Source organism: Octodon degus, unplaced genomic scaffold (genome assembly GCF_000260255.1).
Source record: "Octodon degus isolate 3935 unplaced genomic scaffold, OctDeg1.0 scaffold00045, whole genome shotgun sequence".
Taxonomy (NCBI): domain Eukaryota; kingdom Metazoa; phylum Chordata; class Mammalia; order Rodentia; family Octodontidae; genus Octodon; species Octodon degus.
The window spans coordinates 4,385,998-4,400,073 of record NW_004524621.1 but is presented as its reverse complement, the minus strand read 5'-3'; the positions used below and the strand labels follow the sequence as shown (position 1 = coordinate 4,400,073).

Sequence of the window (14,076 nt, the reverse complement as noted above, 5' to 3'; positions counted from 1 at the left end):
GTTTACATAATTTTTCTTTGTCTTTGGAATTACATATATGTCTTTTAAAATACTCTCCCCAGGGCCCGGGAGATGGCTCAGTGGAGTAAGCGCTTCCCTGGCAAGCACAAGGACCTGAGTTCAATCCCTGGTTCTGCAAAAAAAAATAAATAAATAAAATAAAATAAAATACTCTCCCCAGCATGTGGTAAGTATTTCTTATCTGTGTTCAACTCAAAGAAGCCTTGCGTCGGTGGCTCTGACAGTCTCCTCCATCCCTATTCTGCCCCTGGCTTCCTGGGATGTGAAAGGATGGGCCTCCCTGTACAAATGCTTCCTTCCTTGATTCTATCTTAGCCTTTTGGCCCCAGAGCACTATTTCCTGAACTGAATTGCTCCAAGACTTTTGCCTATCACATTAGATTGTAGTTCCATCTCTCCTCACTTTGCTGCTTCTGCTGAGTTTGTCTGTTATGCTAAAAATTATGTTTATATCTCCAGTGATTCTCTGGAGCACTGGCTGCTCATTTTATTAACAGAAGGAACTCTTCTTTCCTTTATACAAAGCTTCTGAAATTTTGTGGCAGAAGGCTGGATTGTCTGGAGGGCTGTATGACCTCTCAAACTAGAGACCTCTGCAGCTCCCCATCATTCTCCATGTCTAAGCGCTGCTCATTGATGACCTGGAAAGACAGAAAAGCAGGGACTCTGACTGAAGGATGCTGGAAGCTAGAGGGATTCTGGGCAACCAGGACATGGGATCTTTGGGAGAGGATGGAGAGTAGAACTGGGCAGCAGGATGGAGGGTGGGAAGCGGGGAAGAGGCTGACTTGCAGGCAGCCACTCAGAACTAGAGGGAGGTTCTGGGCACACACTTCTGGTGCAATAATAGAGGCTGTTGTTGAGTTTCCATACCATGCCAGGTTCACTCTCGCACCCCACACCTCTTGCTGTTGGGGTCTTGGGGCAGCTCTGGGAGTTTGAGAAGACAGAGCTGGCAGCACATGCTTCCTTCCCCAGCTGTATGGCGTGGATCTAGAAGTGGGCCACAGTAGTATGGTATATTTTTTGTATCTTTTGTTTGTGATCTATAGGTCACGTGCCACTGTCACCTAACAGAATCTGTAGGAGCCACCTGAGGACACACGCTGCTGCCTCTACTCTGTAGATCCTTGCCTGATGCATCCTTTCTTGAGGTTCCCTGTCTTCCTTGCCTCCAACTCCCAACTGGAGGAGAGAAGTTAGGGACCCTGCCCTAAGCTTGGGCTGTTGGTTTCTTGGCCTCAGCAGAAGAGGAAAGTGCTCTCGCTGATGTAGGTCTTCCACCTCCTCTGTGATGGGTGTGACAACGCAGACTCCTGGATGTACTCTGAACAACCTGCATTTTCTCCTCCTGCCTTTTCTGCCTTCTCTATACTCTTGGACTTGTCCTTCAAAAGAACTCAGATTTTTTTCTCCTTTGTCCATACAAAGGGCAGCCCCATTCACTAAGCGATCCCCATCAACATGAACTTCTGCAGGTACTAGGTTTAAATTTGGCTTCTTCCAGAGTCCTGCCAGGGAAGGGAAGAGATAAACACTTCTAGTAACACAAAAATGAATACAGTCTCATGAGAAAGACACGGTGCAGCCTAGCAAGTCAGTCCATGGGAAGGACCCTCTCTGGACTCTGCTTCTCTGGGCTGACATCACCATCCAAACTAATGATCACCACAGCTTAAGCCAGTGGACCCTAGAGCTGCAACTCACAGGACAGTGCTGTCATTTGTGAAGTCACAATCACAGTTTCAGCCTGCAGTTTCAGCGGAAGAAGCTGCTCCTCAGGCAGCAGGACAGGAGCACAGCAGAGCTGTAGAGAAAGAAGTATTCTGTAAAGCAAGCCCTGGAAATGAAGATGAAGGAAGCAAGTAGTCAACAGAGGCACCATAGAGGTCACAGATGTATTGAGTCCAGGGTGACAAGCTTCAAACCCAAGAAAACTTTCCTGGAAGGTGAGCCAGTCTAGTGGGTTGAGAAGCTGCTGGGTTTCCAGGGCTCCACATGGTACCTACTTCACTAACTGTAATGACAGAAACATAAGCACCTACCACTTGGGCAGAAAGAGCCACTCGTTTGTGTGCTGCCATTAAGCCAGGATGCTTTATCGTCAGGATTTGTGCTTCATATAGAGAGAAATGGTTTCTAGCCATTAGACATCACTTCTTTCCATTCTAGTGCCTGTTTGTAGAACATAATGACTCCATGGCTCATATGGAGTTGATGTGTGTACACACACATCTTCATTTCTTCTATATCTTTTTCTCTTCCTCCCCATCTCATTAGATGTGGTGATATTAGTTGGTAAACTATTTCCCCAACTTTTCATGCTAAGACTTATTCTTCAGAATCACACTGTAGGACACAGCTCAGTATCTTTGGTTTTCCATGCAGCATTGCCCTCTGTGCCATTAGGAGCCAGTGACTGGGAGCTCCCTGGTTAGTGTCTCTTTGCTGCTGTAACAAATCACAAATGTAGGTTGCATTATCTTTTGTATGTCTGGGCCAGCACCTTCGCTCCCTGCCCAGACCTGTGTCTACAGCCATCTTCCTCCCCACCAAAGCCAGGGACATCAGAATTGGGTTTCAGGCTTCAGGCTGAGTCCTGAGACTCTCCCACCACCACCACCTCCACTTTTGTAGAGAGAGTAGCATGTTACGGACAACGTCTGGAAATCTCTGGGATTTCAGCAGCCCACCTGTCTGGGGAAGCTGGCTGAGATACCCACCGATGCTTTCTGATACTGATGCCCCCACTTAACTATCTGGTGTGTCTTGAAAGTATATGTGGCCTTTTGTAAATCAGAATGTATTTTATTTTTTAAATGTATTTTTTGGGGGGGTGGTTGTTTTTGTTTGTACAAGGTCTCACTAGGCAGCCTGGACTCGCAGTAATCCTCCTGTTTGCAGCCTTCCCAGCACTGGGATTATAGGCATGTGTCACCATGCCCTGATTTAGTGGCCAGCTCAGCACAGCCAGGTGTGGGGCAGGTGGGGCATGTGTTGCCAGGGATCGAACCCTTTAGTACACTGAGCTATCTTGCTGGCCCTAGAATCTATTCTAAATGCGTGAGGGAAGGTTGTTATTTAAAGGCAGCCTGACTTCCTCTTCTCTCAGACCCAAATGTGCCTCCTCAGTCATTTTAAGGCCACCTCCCTAGGTCTGGTGGTACACACCTAAGTGCGGCACTCTGGGAGGCTGAAGCAGGACAACTGCAAGTTCAAGCTCAGCTTGGGCAACTAGAGACCTAGAAAGACCCTGTCGCAAAATACAAGAGGGCTGGGATGTGGCTCACTATGAAGGTCCTGGGTTTAGTCCCCCAGTACTGGAAAAAAAAAAAAAAAAAAAAAAAAAAAAAAAAAAAAAAAAAAAGACAGGTGTCATGGTTCAGGAAAAAGAGCACAGGCCTCTGAGGGCTCAAATCCAGATTGATGTTTGCTCTCTGAGATCTTAGAGTAATGGTCAACTCTCAGGTCCTGGCGACCCCTGTGATGAGAGCAGACATGGAGGAAGATGGAAGGCAGAGTCCCAGGACACAGCTGCAGCTCAGCATTGGTGTTCCTTGCCTCAGTCTCCCTTTATAAATAGGGATGCTGGTATCTGCAGCTTGGCCTCCATCTCGGTTACTCTTCTCTCGTTGCTGGGACAAATACCTGACACCCAAAATGAAGGAAGGAAATGTTTATTTAGCTCACAGTCAGTGGCGGTCTCAGTCCACACTGAGCTGGCTCCAAGGCAAAGCAGCACAAGGCAGAGGACAACCTTTCGTGGCAGTGGCAAAGAGCAAGAGAGCAAATGGGAGGAGTAGCAGCAACAAGGGCAACAGAGAGGAAGTCTGTCTCTATCTCTCTTAAATTGCAATAAGGGCATCAGCCCCAGGCTGGGGGATGTCCTCATAACCATAATCCCAGCAGAAGTCAGACCAATAATCTCAGCCTTGGATCCTGAATCAATCACAAACTCTAGAACTCCACCCCATAACTGAATAAGGCTTTGGGGGAGGGAACAGCTAGACACAAACCATAACAGCCTCCCACTGCTTGAGCATATAATGAGGATTGATAGCACTGCCTTGCAGACTGACTGCCAGCCAGCAGCGCTGGGAACAGAAGGAGTCTAGTCCAGTATCTGCCAGCGGTGTGGTCCTGGCAGTTCCATCCCAGCCCAGTGCACCTTCCCCTGCTCCACACAGGGCACTGTGTCTTCCAGGGCCATGCCTACTGCCACTTCATCCACGGGATGGCCCAGGTGGCAGGCTCTGTGACCACATATTGCCAGGCCTCCCTGTCTGTAGCCCCAATGCCTGACTCTCCTGCACCAGGAGCCCCGGTGGTGTTGGGGCCCAAAGAGGAAATGGGTTTCAGTCTGTAACCTGCTCTTGGGGCAGGTGGCACTCTGCAGGTTGTCTCCAGCTGGATACTGTGTGATGTCCAGGGAAGGCACTTCCACTGGGTGGCCCTAGCCCCGCAATGAACAGCAGAAGCCCAAGAACTGGGCCTAGGGTTTTGAATGGCATTCCTACTGCTCATTGTACCTGTTTCTCACCTGACAGTGGGAATGACAAAGGAATGACAGATGGCCACCAGGGTGAAACAGTTCACTGAAAACACTGGTCTGCTTATTATGGTGAGACAAACCTCATTGCATCCGAATGTGGCAGTGCATGTCTGTACTGGATAAGAACACACACACACACACACACACACACACACACACAGCACCACATCTTAAGATATTAACCAGGATTCCATGAGCTCACCAACCAGTGTTTAGTTTCCTGAATTATCTCATAAATGACTTTGTCATTTTGTTCCAATCAAAGTCCAAATAAAGTCCAGGTGTTACAGTGGACCACCTGGGGTTCAGGAGCCCTTCTGGTCTGTTACTACAGGATTGGCCAACTCTGCTAAAGAGGATCAAAGAGTAAATATCTGAGGTTTCCCACTTAAGCAAGTGAATACAGCTGTGTGCCCATAAAAACTGTGTCCAAATGTATACAGCTGCGTGCCTATTTTATCAGCGTAGGAAGGTTTGGGCCCCAGGATGTACTCCACCTATGCGATACAGGCGTGGCTGGATTCAGGCTTGATTCTGTGGGGAAAAACAAGCTAGGAGTAGCATGGAAGGCTTCCACCTGGGGTGGCTCGTGCTCTCCCTCTCCCCCCTCTCCCTCCCTTCTTTCCTCCTTCCTTCCCCTATTTGTTCAAGGCCTTCAGTGCCTAGATCCATGAAATCACCAAGCCCATGATATGTGAACAATCCTTCCTCATTTACTAGCTGCCTTACACCAATGAGGAGAAACTCAGCATTACAATTATTTGGTTATAGTTTGGAGATAGTACCAGAAAGTTAAGATAATAAATGCTCAATTTTTTTACTTTCTTTGCCAGCTCTTAAAAATACTCCATTGGGTTCCTCAGCACTCTTCAAAGTTAATCAATGTATTTTGGAAAAGAACATTCCGAATAAATAGGTTTCAACATAATTGCAATATTTTTGAGCCACTACAGTTATTGCTTGTCATGACATTTGAACTGTGCCAGTTTCGCCTCAGCTTGTGATAAGACCTTAGAAGGCTTTGAGAGCATCCTTGCTTTCTGACGTGGGGCGATGTTCGAGGTTGTCCCATTCCGTTTATTAAATCAGCCTTCCCCAAGCAGCCCTGGGTCTCTCTAGAGGGAAGTAATAGTTAAAAACCCTAATTTGAGAACTAAGGATGCCTGAAGTTTGTGAAGCTTTCCAATAAACATAACAAAGGAGTAGCCATTTACACAGCAGCAGACTTCAGGAATGCACAAGAACCTCCCTACAGAATAGTGGCAGGCAGCCTCACCTGGTGAGTCCAACAGACACAAAGTCAGGGACACAGAGCACAGTCACCAGTGTGGAATGCTGTCATGGGCCAGGGGAAGAAGGGTGAAGATTAAGAAATGTCCATTCAGTGAGCTGAATTTTGAGGGGGTTTTGAAAGGTGTGAGAGGGAGCGGGTGAAGGAGAAGGTTGATAGGGAATGTCAACAGCAACATCAAGCTTTCCAGAAGTTCACCAGAGACGGAAGGAGATACGAAGCTGTGACCTCCAAAGGTTAGATCAGGAAAAGTTGAAAATGTAAATAGGACATAAGAATGTGCATATGTTTATGAGCTGCTAAGGTGGATCGAGGAGGCAGGCAGAAAGTGGAGCTACAGAAGAGGGATGTGTCGGGGTGCTGTAGGCAGCTAAATTAGATAGAAATATTACAGGCAGTCAGACAGGGCCAGGTCCTCAAGGAGACAATATAGAAGCCATGGTGACTTTGCAACTTTTTTTTTTTTTTTGCAGAACTGGGGATTGGACTCAGATACTTGTGTTTGCCAGTCAAGCCCTTATCCTACTGAGCCATCTCCCTGGCCCCCAACTTTGCAACTTTGGAAGAGACAGATACTGCTTGCTGTGGGCCAGACCTCAAGACAAAAGAGTAAACAAATGTAGCCACATACTTCCCTAAGGATGGGCATCAGGGATTAATATTCTAAATAGTAATCAATCACCTCAAAAGAGCCCAAATGAGCCACTAACCCAACCCCAACAGGAAGAGACCCTGTCCCATATTCTTGCCCACTTGCTACATAACTTGCTTCCCCATTTGGTCCTGGATCTAATCAATTTACCTGAGCAGTGGTGCTTGTAATCTCATCGGTTGACCACATCAGGTCCCACGTAAGCGAGTTCCACCTTAGACCCTCCTCACTGCATGGTTTTACTCTATAAAAGTCTCTAGAAGAGACAGCTTCCTGGAGACAACCTGCTTGGGCCTCCCTTCTATCCCTCTTAGACAGAAGCTTTCTTTCCCAATAAATATTCTGCTCTTAACTTCCATTTGTTCCTAAAATTCATTCTTTGGTTTTAGAAAACATGAACTCGTTCAAGTACCTTTCAGGTCGTGGGTTTCATTTTCCCCCTATATCAGGGGCTGACTTTTCACTCTGAAAAGTCAGGCAGCTCCTGTAATAGACAAGAAGGAAGGATGCTCCTGGTCTAGTCCAGAGAAGAGCCATATCTCATTTAACCCTTACTTTCCAGCTGTGGGCACAGTGCCTGATACATAGGACATCTTAGCCGCATACTGAAAATGACCTAAGACACAGATGAAGAGAACAGAAAATAGTAGCTCTGGAAGTGGTGGTGTGACCCCCTTCAAAGTACCCCTTCATGGTAACTCTGAAGTGCTAGACTTCAGGACATGCACAGCCTAGCAGACCACATGCAGAAGCAGCCAGGGAATCCAGCAAGCTTACTAAGCCAGACATGTAAGGAGATTTGCAGATACAGAAAATAGTGCCACTGCTTTTGGTGCTTTCAGTGAAAAACAGTTTTCATTAACACGGTAGTGGGATTGCTGTGTCATATGTTTATTAGCGTTAATACATATTACACTGTACCACATAACTATGTTATTAAGTGTCTGTAATATTTCTGTTTGAATTACTGGTTAGTAGATATGGATAGGTGAAACCATGTAAAGAGTTCTGTGAGGCTCTTAAGAAATTTGAAGTGTAAACAGGCCCCAAGACCAGAAAGACTGAGAACTGCTGTTGTAAAAGGAACTCAGAGCTGGCAGTAAGAGCCAATAATCACCACCAGAACACATGGTGCTACAGTGTTCTGCTGATTGCTACACTCCCACAGGGCTTGGTTAGCTCCTAGAGCTAAAAAAAAAATGGCTAGTTGCTCACCTTCTGCTGTCCGGAGACAAGTTAAAGAGTGCAAGGAGTGATCAAAATATATGCTGAAGCTTGTATTTTTAAAAATTCACTATTGTGAAGAGCCCTGCCAAAATCATTCGGTTAGTACATCTGGCTGCTGGAACCCTTGTTTCCCAAAGCCAGGATCATGGTCCTGAGAGGGCATCCGAAAGACCATTTGTAAGGGCAAGAAGGTGACAGTCACTGAATGCTGTCACCTCAGCTCACATCACTAACCCATGAGACACCTCAGCCACTTTTTCGACCTGCACCTGCTCCTGTGTCCTGAGTCCCAATGCACCTGTTTCCCTGAAAACCAGAGCCAGCCTTTTGTGGGAAAGGCTGGAGAATGTTTGCATCACGTGGAATCTGGAATTTCAAGCACAAACTTTAATTAGACTAGAGTTTTACAAATTTCCCTTGTGACTTTTAACTATTAGAGAGAGCAAACACCTTTAATATTGAACATATATATCATGTGACCTCTGTGTCAAGGTCGTTAATAAATTCCATGTCTTTTTGCAAGGCTTAGAGCCTTCGTAGAGCTGTCTGATGTCTTTTGAACCCCTCAAGACTGGACATCAGGGAGGATAAGTAATCATTTCTTTAAAATTGTATTTCCTTTACAACCCTGAATAGGAAATGGGAATATATGAATGTAAAAGCTCAGGAATAATTTTGCAGATATATGGAGAATATCAATTTAGGTTTTACCCCAAGACCCAACTAGACTTTTCCTCTTCGTGTGGCTGGGGATTTGCTGAGTTTCGATTGAGTTTGGGGAAAACGTGATGTATGCTTAAAGTCTTCTGAAAATCAATAGAGTCAGAGATTTCTGACTCAGGGTCCTAGGATGCTAACTTTAGGGAGGCAGGAATAAAGGTGAAGTCTTCGCGGAAGTCAATGGAAGTTGCATGGAGAAAGGAAACTTGGCGTCCACCTGCTCACTGTTTGAAAATGGACTGTTTAAAAAAGCTGTGATAATTCAGCTGGAGGAGACAGAAAGATTCAGTAGAAATCGATGACAGTAGCTTCTGCAAATGTCCCTGTCACACACCCCGCGGTACCCAAAATAAATTAACCTTCCCTGCTTGCATTACTGAGCGCAGTCTCCAACTTAGGGTACATGGCTAAGCGGATATTAATTAGCTGATCCAGGGCGGGGAAGGGTCGTGGCAGCGGAGTCCATGTGGCAGTCCCGACCAGACAGTCACACACTGACCAGGTGGGCTGAGGGGACTCTGGGCGAAAAAGAGAGCGGAGCCCTTAGCAGGGTCCTGTCGGTGCAACTGAAGAGGTGGACCTTGAGGCAGCACCTCTTCAGGGATGAAGCCGTCTCCCGCAGGCAGCACCCCAGCCCTCCACCCAGCCTGGCGAAGCTCGCGCATCAGTTGCTCCCGCACCCCGAGACCCCCAGGTTGGCCTAGGCTCCTCCGCCCTACCCCCACGCGTGGGGTGGGGGAGGGCGGACGGGCGCAGGATAAGCAGCTGGGCACCAAAGGAGTGCGCCCAGCGAGGGGAGGCTTGGGCTCCAAATTGACCTTTACAGCCCCAGGCTGTCATCCGTGACCCCCAAGTCATCCTGCAGAACAAAGGGACACCCGCCGGTCCGGGGGCTTGCTCGGACCCTTGCTGCCCCTTTAAGGGTTCCCGAAACTTTTCCTCTGGTAGCAGATTAGCCTCGTCACATCCGCTGGCCGTGGCCTCCGGGGGCCGCGTTCTGAACAAAGTCAGGACCTGAGTTTCCCCGGGAAGTGAGGAGCACGGCACGGAACCAGCGCTTTCGTGGGGTGCGCGCCCGGGGGTACCCCGCACGCCCCAGACTCGGCCGCGGCAGCGGGGCGGGGCCGCGGCGCCAACTTGCTCAAGTTGGCTGCGCGCTGGGAGCCGCTCAGCGGTGGCTCCTCCCCGGCCTCCGCCCACCTCCGCCGCCCGTCCGGCCCGTGCGCGCCGCAGCACGCGCGCCCCGTCCGGACCCCGCTGCGGGGATGGGCGCGCTGGCCCGGGCGCTCCTGCTGCCCCTGGTAGCCCAGTGGCTGCTACTGCCCGCGGCCGCGACCCCCGCGCCCTTCACGCTGCCTCTCCGAGTGGCTATGGCGACGACTCACCCGGCCTCCCCAGCCCCGGTGCCCGGGACCCCCGCGTTGCCCCGTGCGGATGGTCTGGCGCTGGCCCTGGAGCCTGCCGGTGCTGCCGCCAACTTCTTGGCTATGGTGGACAATCTGCAGGGGGACTCCGGTCGCGGCTACTACCTGGAGATGCTGATCGGGACCCCGCCGCAGAAGGTAAGTGGGTGGGCGCCTCGCAGTCCCGGCGTCCCCTCGGGTGCTGCTTTGTAGGACTCGCGGCGGGGTTGGAGCGTCGCCTCGCCTCGCCAGCAGCTGCTGTCGCCGAAGAGCAGAGGAGCCCGGGGGCGCGTGGGTCGGGGGCGGGGCGCGCGCTCAGGAGGGCTCCGCGCTCCGCGTTCAGACTTGGCAGTGCGAGAGGAACCCTGGAGCGGTTCTGGGAGCTACACTTTATTCCAGCAAGGTACCCGGGCCTAGGGTGAGATGCTGTTGGAATAAGTGGGGGAAAGCCCCTGGGTTCCTCTTCTCTTAGCTTTCTCCCACGTTTTCTCTTGGCTAAGGCGGCTTGTGGCCGGCACCCTTAGAAGGGATGTGTCCGTGAGCTCAGCCAAAGCAGCCCGGCTCCAAAGTGGCGGGTTGGCCGCCGCCTGTACAGCAGCGAGTTGGATCGTGCGCGTCCTCCGCGCCGCCAGCTGCCCAGGCGCTCCACACGGTGCCGGGCGTCCACGCGCGTGAGGTTGGAAAGTAGAAAGCGCGCCCAAGCAACTGGGGTTAAATGCGGGCAGAGCCAGGCGATGACGAAACAGAAACGAAGCCCGGCAGTTTCCTTTTACCCTTATCGGATGTTCATTTTCTAGCACTTTTGATAGCAAGGAATGTGTGTCTCCAAGCGCAGTCATCTAAAAAAAGAAATTTCCAGGAGTTGCTCAGACCCCCTCCTCCCTGCAGACTTCCTAATCCACGTGCGATTTGAGGTCAGATTATCTCATCAGTCTCACACACCATTCGAAGAGCCTTTGTTTTTATTTTTAACATTGTCATTCGGGTTTTAATTCTGCTATGATTGTCCATAAATAGAATGTACTCATGACTTCTCTATAATTCTAATTAAATTATTCAACACCTTAAGAGGAAAGATATACCATGTTAATTTTTTTTTTTTTAAGGAATCTCTAGTGAATAACTTCTGTAGTTGCTTAATTGGTTTTTTTTTTTTTTTTTTTTTTCCTTCCAAAGTACATTATTCTGCCCCAAAGTTGGATTCTAGTTGCTCTGGTGGGAAACCGCGTGAGCCTTCTCTGCCCTCGCGGAGGAGGCTGGCAGCCGCAGGGCATCACAGTCAGCTGAGCAAGCTTACCGGACCCCAGCTGCCACCCCACGTGAGCACCCTTGTGCCCGCACACACAAGACCCACAGGACATTAGGAGAGTCTTCTACGTCCAGTGAAACCTTTTGGAACAGAGCTCCAGTGACTCCCCATTTGGGAGCTATGTGCTTTCGTAAAGCGAAGTTCCAGTTGGTTTTCTCAAGTGGAAGGGAATTGTGCCCTGCTGAATGAAGTGAGGCTGACTTGGCCACAGCCTGAGCCTTCCTTCCGAGGAGGAGGAGGAGGAAAGCTCCCATAGGAGTAAAAGATTTCTCTTGGCTTTCAAAAAAAACTTTCATAAGTAATAGCTTGCCTTTGCTGATTAATGCAGTGACCTGTACTTTAAAATGATGACATTTAAGTAATCTCATTAACAGGAACACACTGCATGCCTGTACCTATATCTTTATCTCAGTCGAGAAAAATTCAAGGCTGTCTTCCTCAGTGGAACAGTAGTGTATTCCACAGAAGGCTGGTTGTACCCAGCCAGGGTTCATTTGTACACAGGAGTGGGATATTCCACACCCGTGTCCTGGCCTGATTCCATGCTTTGCTGAGAAGTCCCTGACCATGCCATTTCTGAGAGCCCACTGCAAACCCTCAGGTGCTAGTGACCTCTGACCAATACTTTCGGTTTACTGCTCACCCACGCTGCTATCCTTGTAATGCCCTGACCAGCAATGGGGTGTTTGCAGTTGGTTTGACAAGGCAGCAGGGAGGTGACTTCCTGTGAGTTTCCCTGCACGGTTACTGGCCAGGAGTCATGCATTTATTCTCTGCTGAATCTCTGAAGCCTAAAATAAAAATTGCTTAGGTGGAGAGAAAAAGAAGATTGTAGAGTCAAGCAATAAATACCCAGGACATGTCCAGTAGTTCCTAGTGTGAATGAGTGTCTCCGCTCCAGGTGTTTGTGCCCTGGCTGCCCAACCTTCTTCTCCTTCTGAGGTTCTCCTGTGCACAGGGACCGGGGCTGAAGCTTAGCAACATTGACTGCCTTGGCAGGGCAACAGGGCCAGAAACGGAGTGCTGGAAGTGGATCTCCAGGAGCTGGACTCCAGAATCCTGGTTCTGAGCTCAAGGAAGGCTTCTGCTTTCTTCCTCCACTTACCTCTTACCTTTGCTTTGGTTTTGACTTCAAAATACCCTGGCACCTCTGAACCATAGGACTGCAGCTCCATCTCCTCTTTCATTTAGGGAAGTGCTTAAGGAGCAGCCCAGTGAATAGCTGAAGCCATACTAGGATGCTAGAGGAATAGGAGGCTCCTAAGGCACTGGAGCGCTGCTGGTCCCTCTGTCTGCTATGGAAGAACTGTGCTTTGGAAGTGTGCTTGTCCTCAGATGCTTTCATCAAGAACTGGGGGTCCATTGTTCTGCCAGCAGACTCTGTGCAAGCCACAGGCGTCTGCCCAGAAGCCTGAGTGTGAGCCACACGCCAGCAGGCAGGTCCACGTTGGCATGGAGATGAGAGCCCGGGGTGCACATGGATACCATTATGCGACTTCTTTCCAACAGGAGGACCAGCCTCTGCTGGAACCCTGCAATTTGGCCCGAGTAATAATAATAATGGTGTCCTCAGGTGATTATAATTATAGCAATTTCCATTATATCAAAAAATACTTTCATGCTAACACAGTAAACCCAACTGAAGATAGGAAAACTCTGCAGCTGTATACTTTAGAGTGGCTTCAAAGGAAATGGCTACTGGGGTTTCTGTTGAAAGACTGTCATCTCCCCAAGTGTGGATGGGCCTTACTGTTTTCATAGTTGAGCATTGGAATGCAAACAGCAAATAGATCATTTTGTTTCATGTACTTTGTTATCAGGCTCTTGGTGCACGCTGACCCAGAAGGCTTTGGGTTGGAAGCATGCGCTGAGCCTGGACAGTTTAGGAGGTGGTTATCTTCAGAATAAGCTGGCCAGGGAGCCCACATCATGCTGAGCTGGCCATAGAGTGGCTGGAGAAATGGAGGCAGCGTCTGCAAGGCAAGGTGTGAAGGAGCACACTGAGAAGGTAGATTGTTGAGGACGGTGGGCGCAGAGAAGATCCCGGGGTTGAAACAGCAAAGATGTGTAACTGCTTTGCCACCAGCACCATGGCGTGAGAGGCAGCCATTCCTGAGCTTTAGCAAAAGAATTCATCAGAGACTCAATGGCAGAGGACATGCAAGCAAGTCAAACTCCACACTCCCCATAGCATGGAGGGACAGAGCTGGAGAAGCAATGGACCCCAGCGTTACAGCTCCCTTTGCATCTCAAGTGTGGGTGAGAGGTGCCAACTTAGATTCTTTGCAGGGCCCAGTGCAAGGTGCATAGTGGCCATGTGCCCTGCCGCTTGGCCACGCCCCACCATGCAGCTCACCTTCTTGAGCTTTCCTGAGGTCTCATGGAGTGTACAGTTGTTTGACTTAATTACCAGACAAGGACACTGAACTCAGGAAGCCAGGTCATATGTCGGAAGCTATGCTGCCGAGGGGCAGAGTAGGGAGGTCCCCCCTGTTGCCCACAGCTCTGTGTGTGCCACTGTTTTCGTTACAATAATGTTTAAAAAGATCAGTCTTTATGTTTCTGTCAACAACTTGGTGCCACTAAACACTTCCTAGGCGTGGCAGTGTCAACACCTAGGACTGCAGTCTACTTTGGCCACCCTGAGCTTCGAAGCCTCACCCTGTAAGTTCTGTCTGCACTTACTTCCTCCAGTTGCTTGTAACAGTTGCCCCAAACTGAAGGCTTCAAATAATGTATTTGTTCAAGCTCAAATCCTGTAAGACACCTCACAAAGCCCTTAGCACATGACTCACACGAGCATCTAGGTCCGCAGTGTTGGCAGCATGTTTACTGGTGCCATGCGTTTAATCTCTAACCTGTGCTCATGCAGGCTGGATAGGATTCTCCCACTCCACGCAA

The 14,076-nt window shown here is 49.3% G+C and overlaps 1 protein-coding gene across 3 annotated transcripts in view; it reads left to right on the top strand.

Moving 5' to 3' along the window:
• Positions 1 to 9,476: 9,476 nt before the first annotated feature.
• Bace2 (beta-site APP-cleaving enzyme 2) overlaps positions 9,477 to 14,076 on the top strand; it is a 93,614-nt gene continuing 89,014 nt past the window's right edge. The window contains exon 1 of one of the 3 annotated variants that reach the window (XM_023715921.1): positions 9,477 to 10,025. In XM_023715921.1, coding sequence (XP_023571689.1) covers positions 9,729 to 10,025 — 297 coding nt within the window. In that variant the 5' untranslated portion in view covers positions 9,477 to 9,728. The remainder of the gene's footprint in view (positions 10,026 to 14,076) is intronic. The other 2 variants (XM_023715920.1, XM_004631792.2) reach the window with 2 other exon arrangements.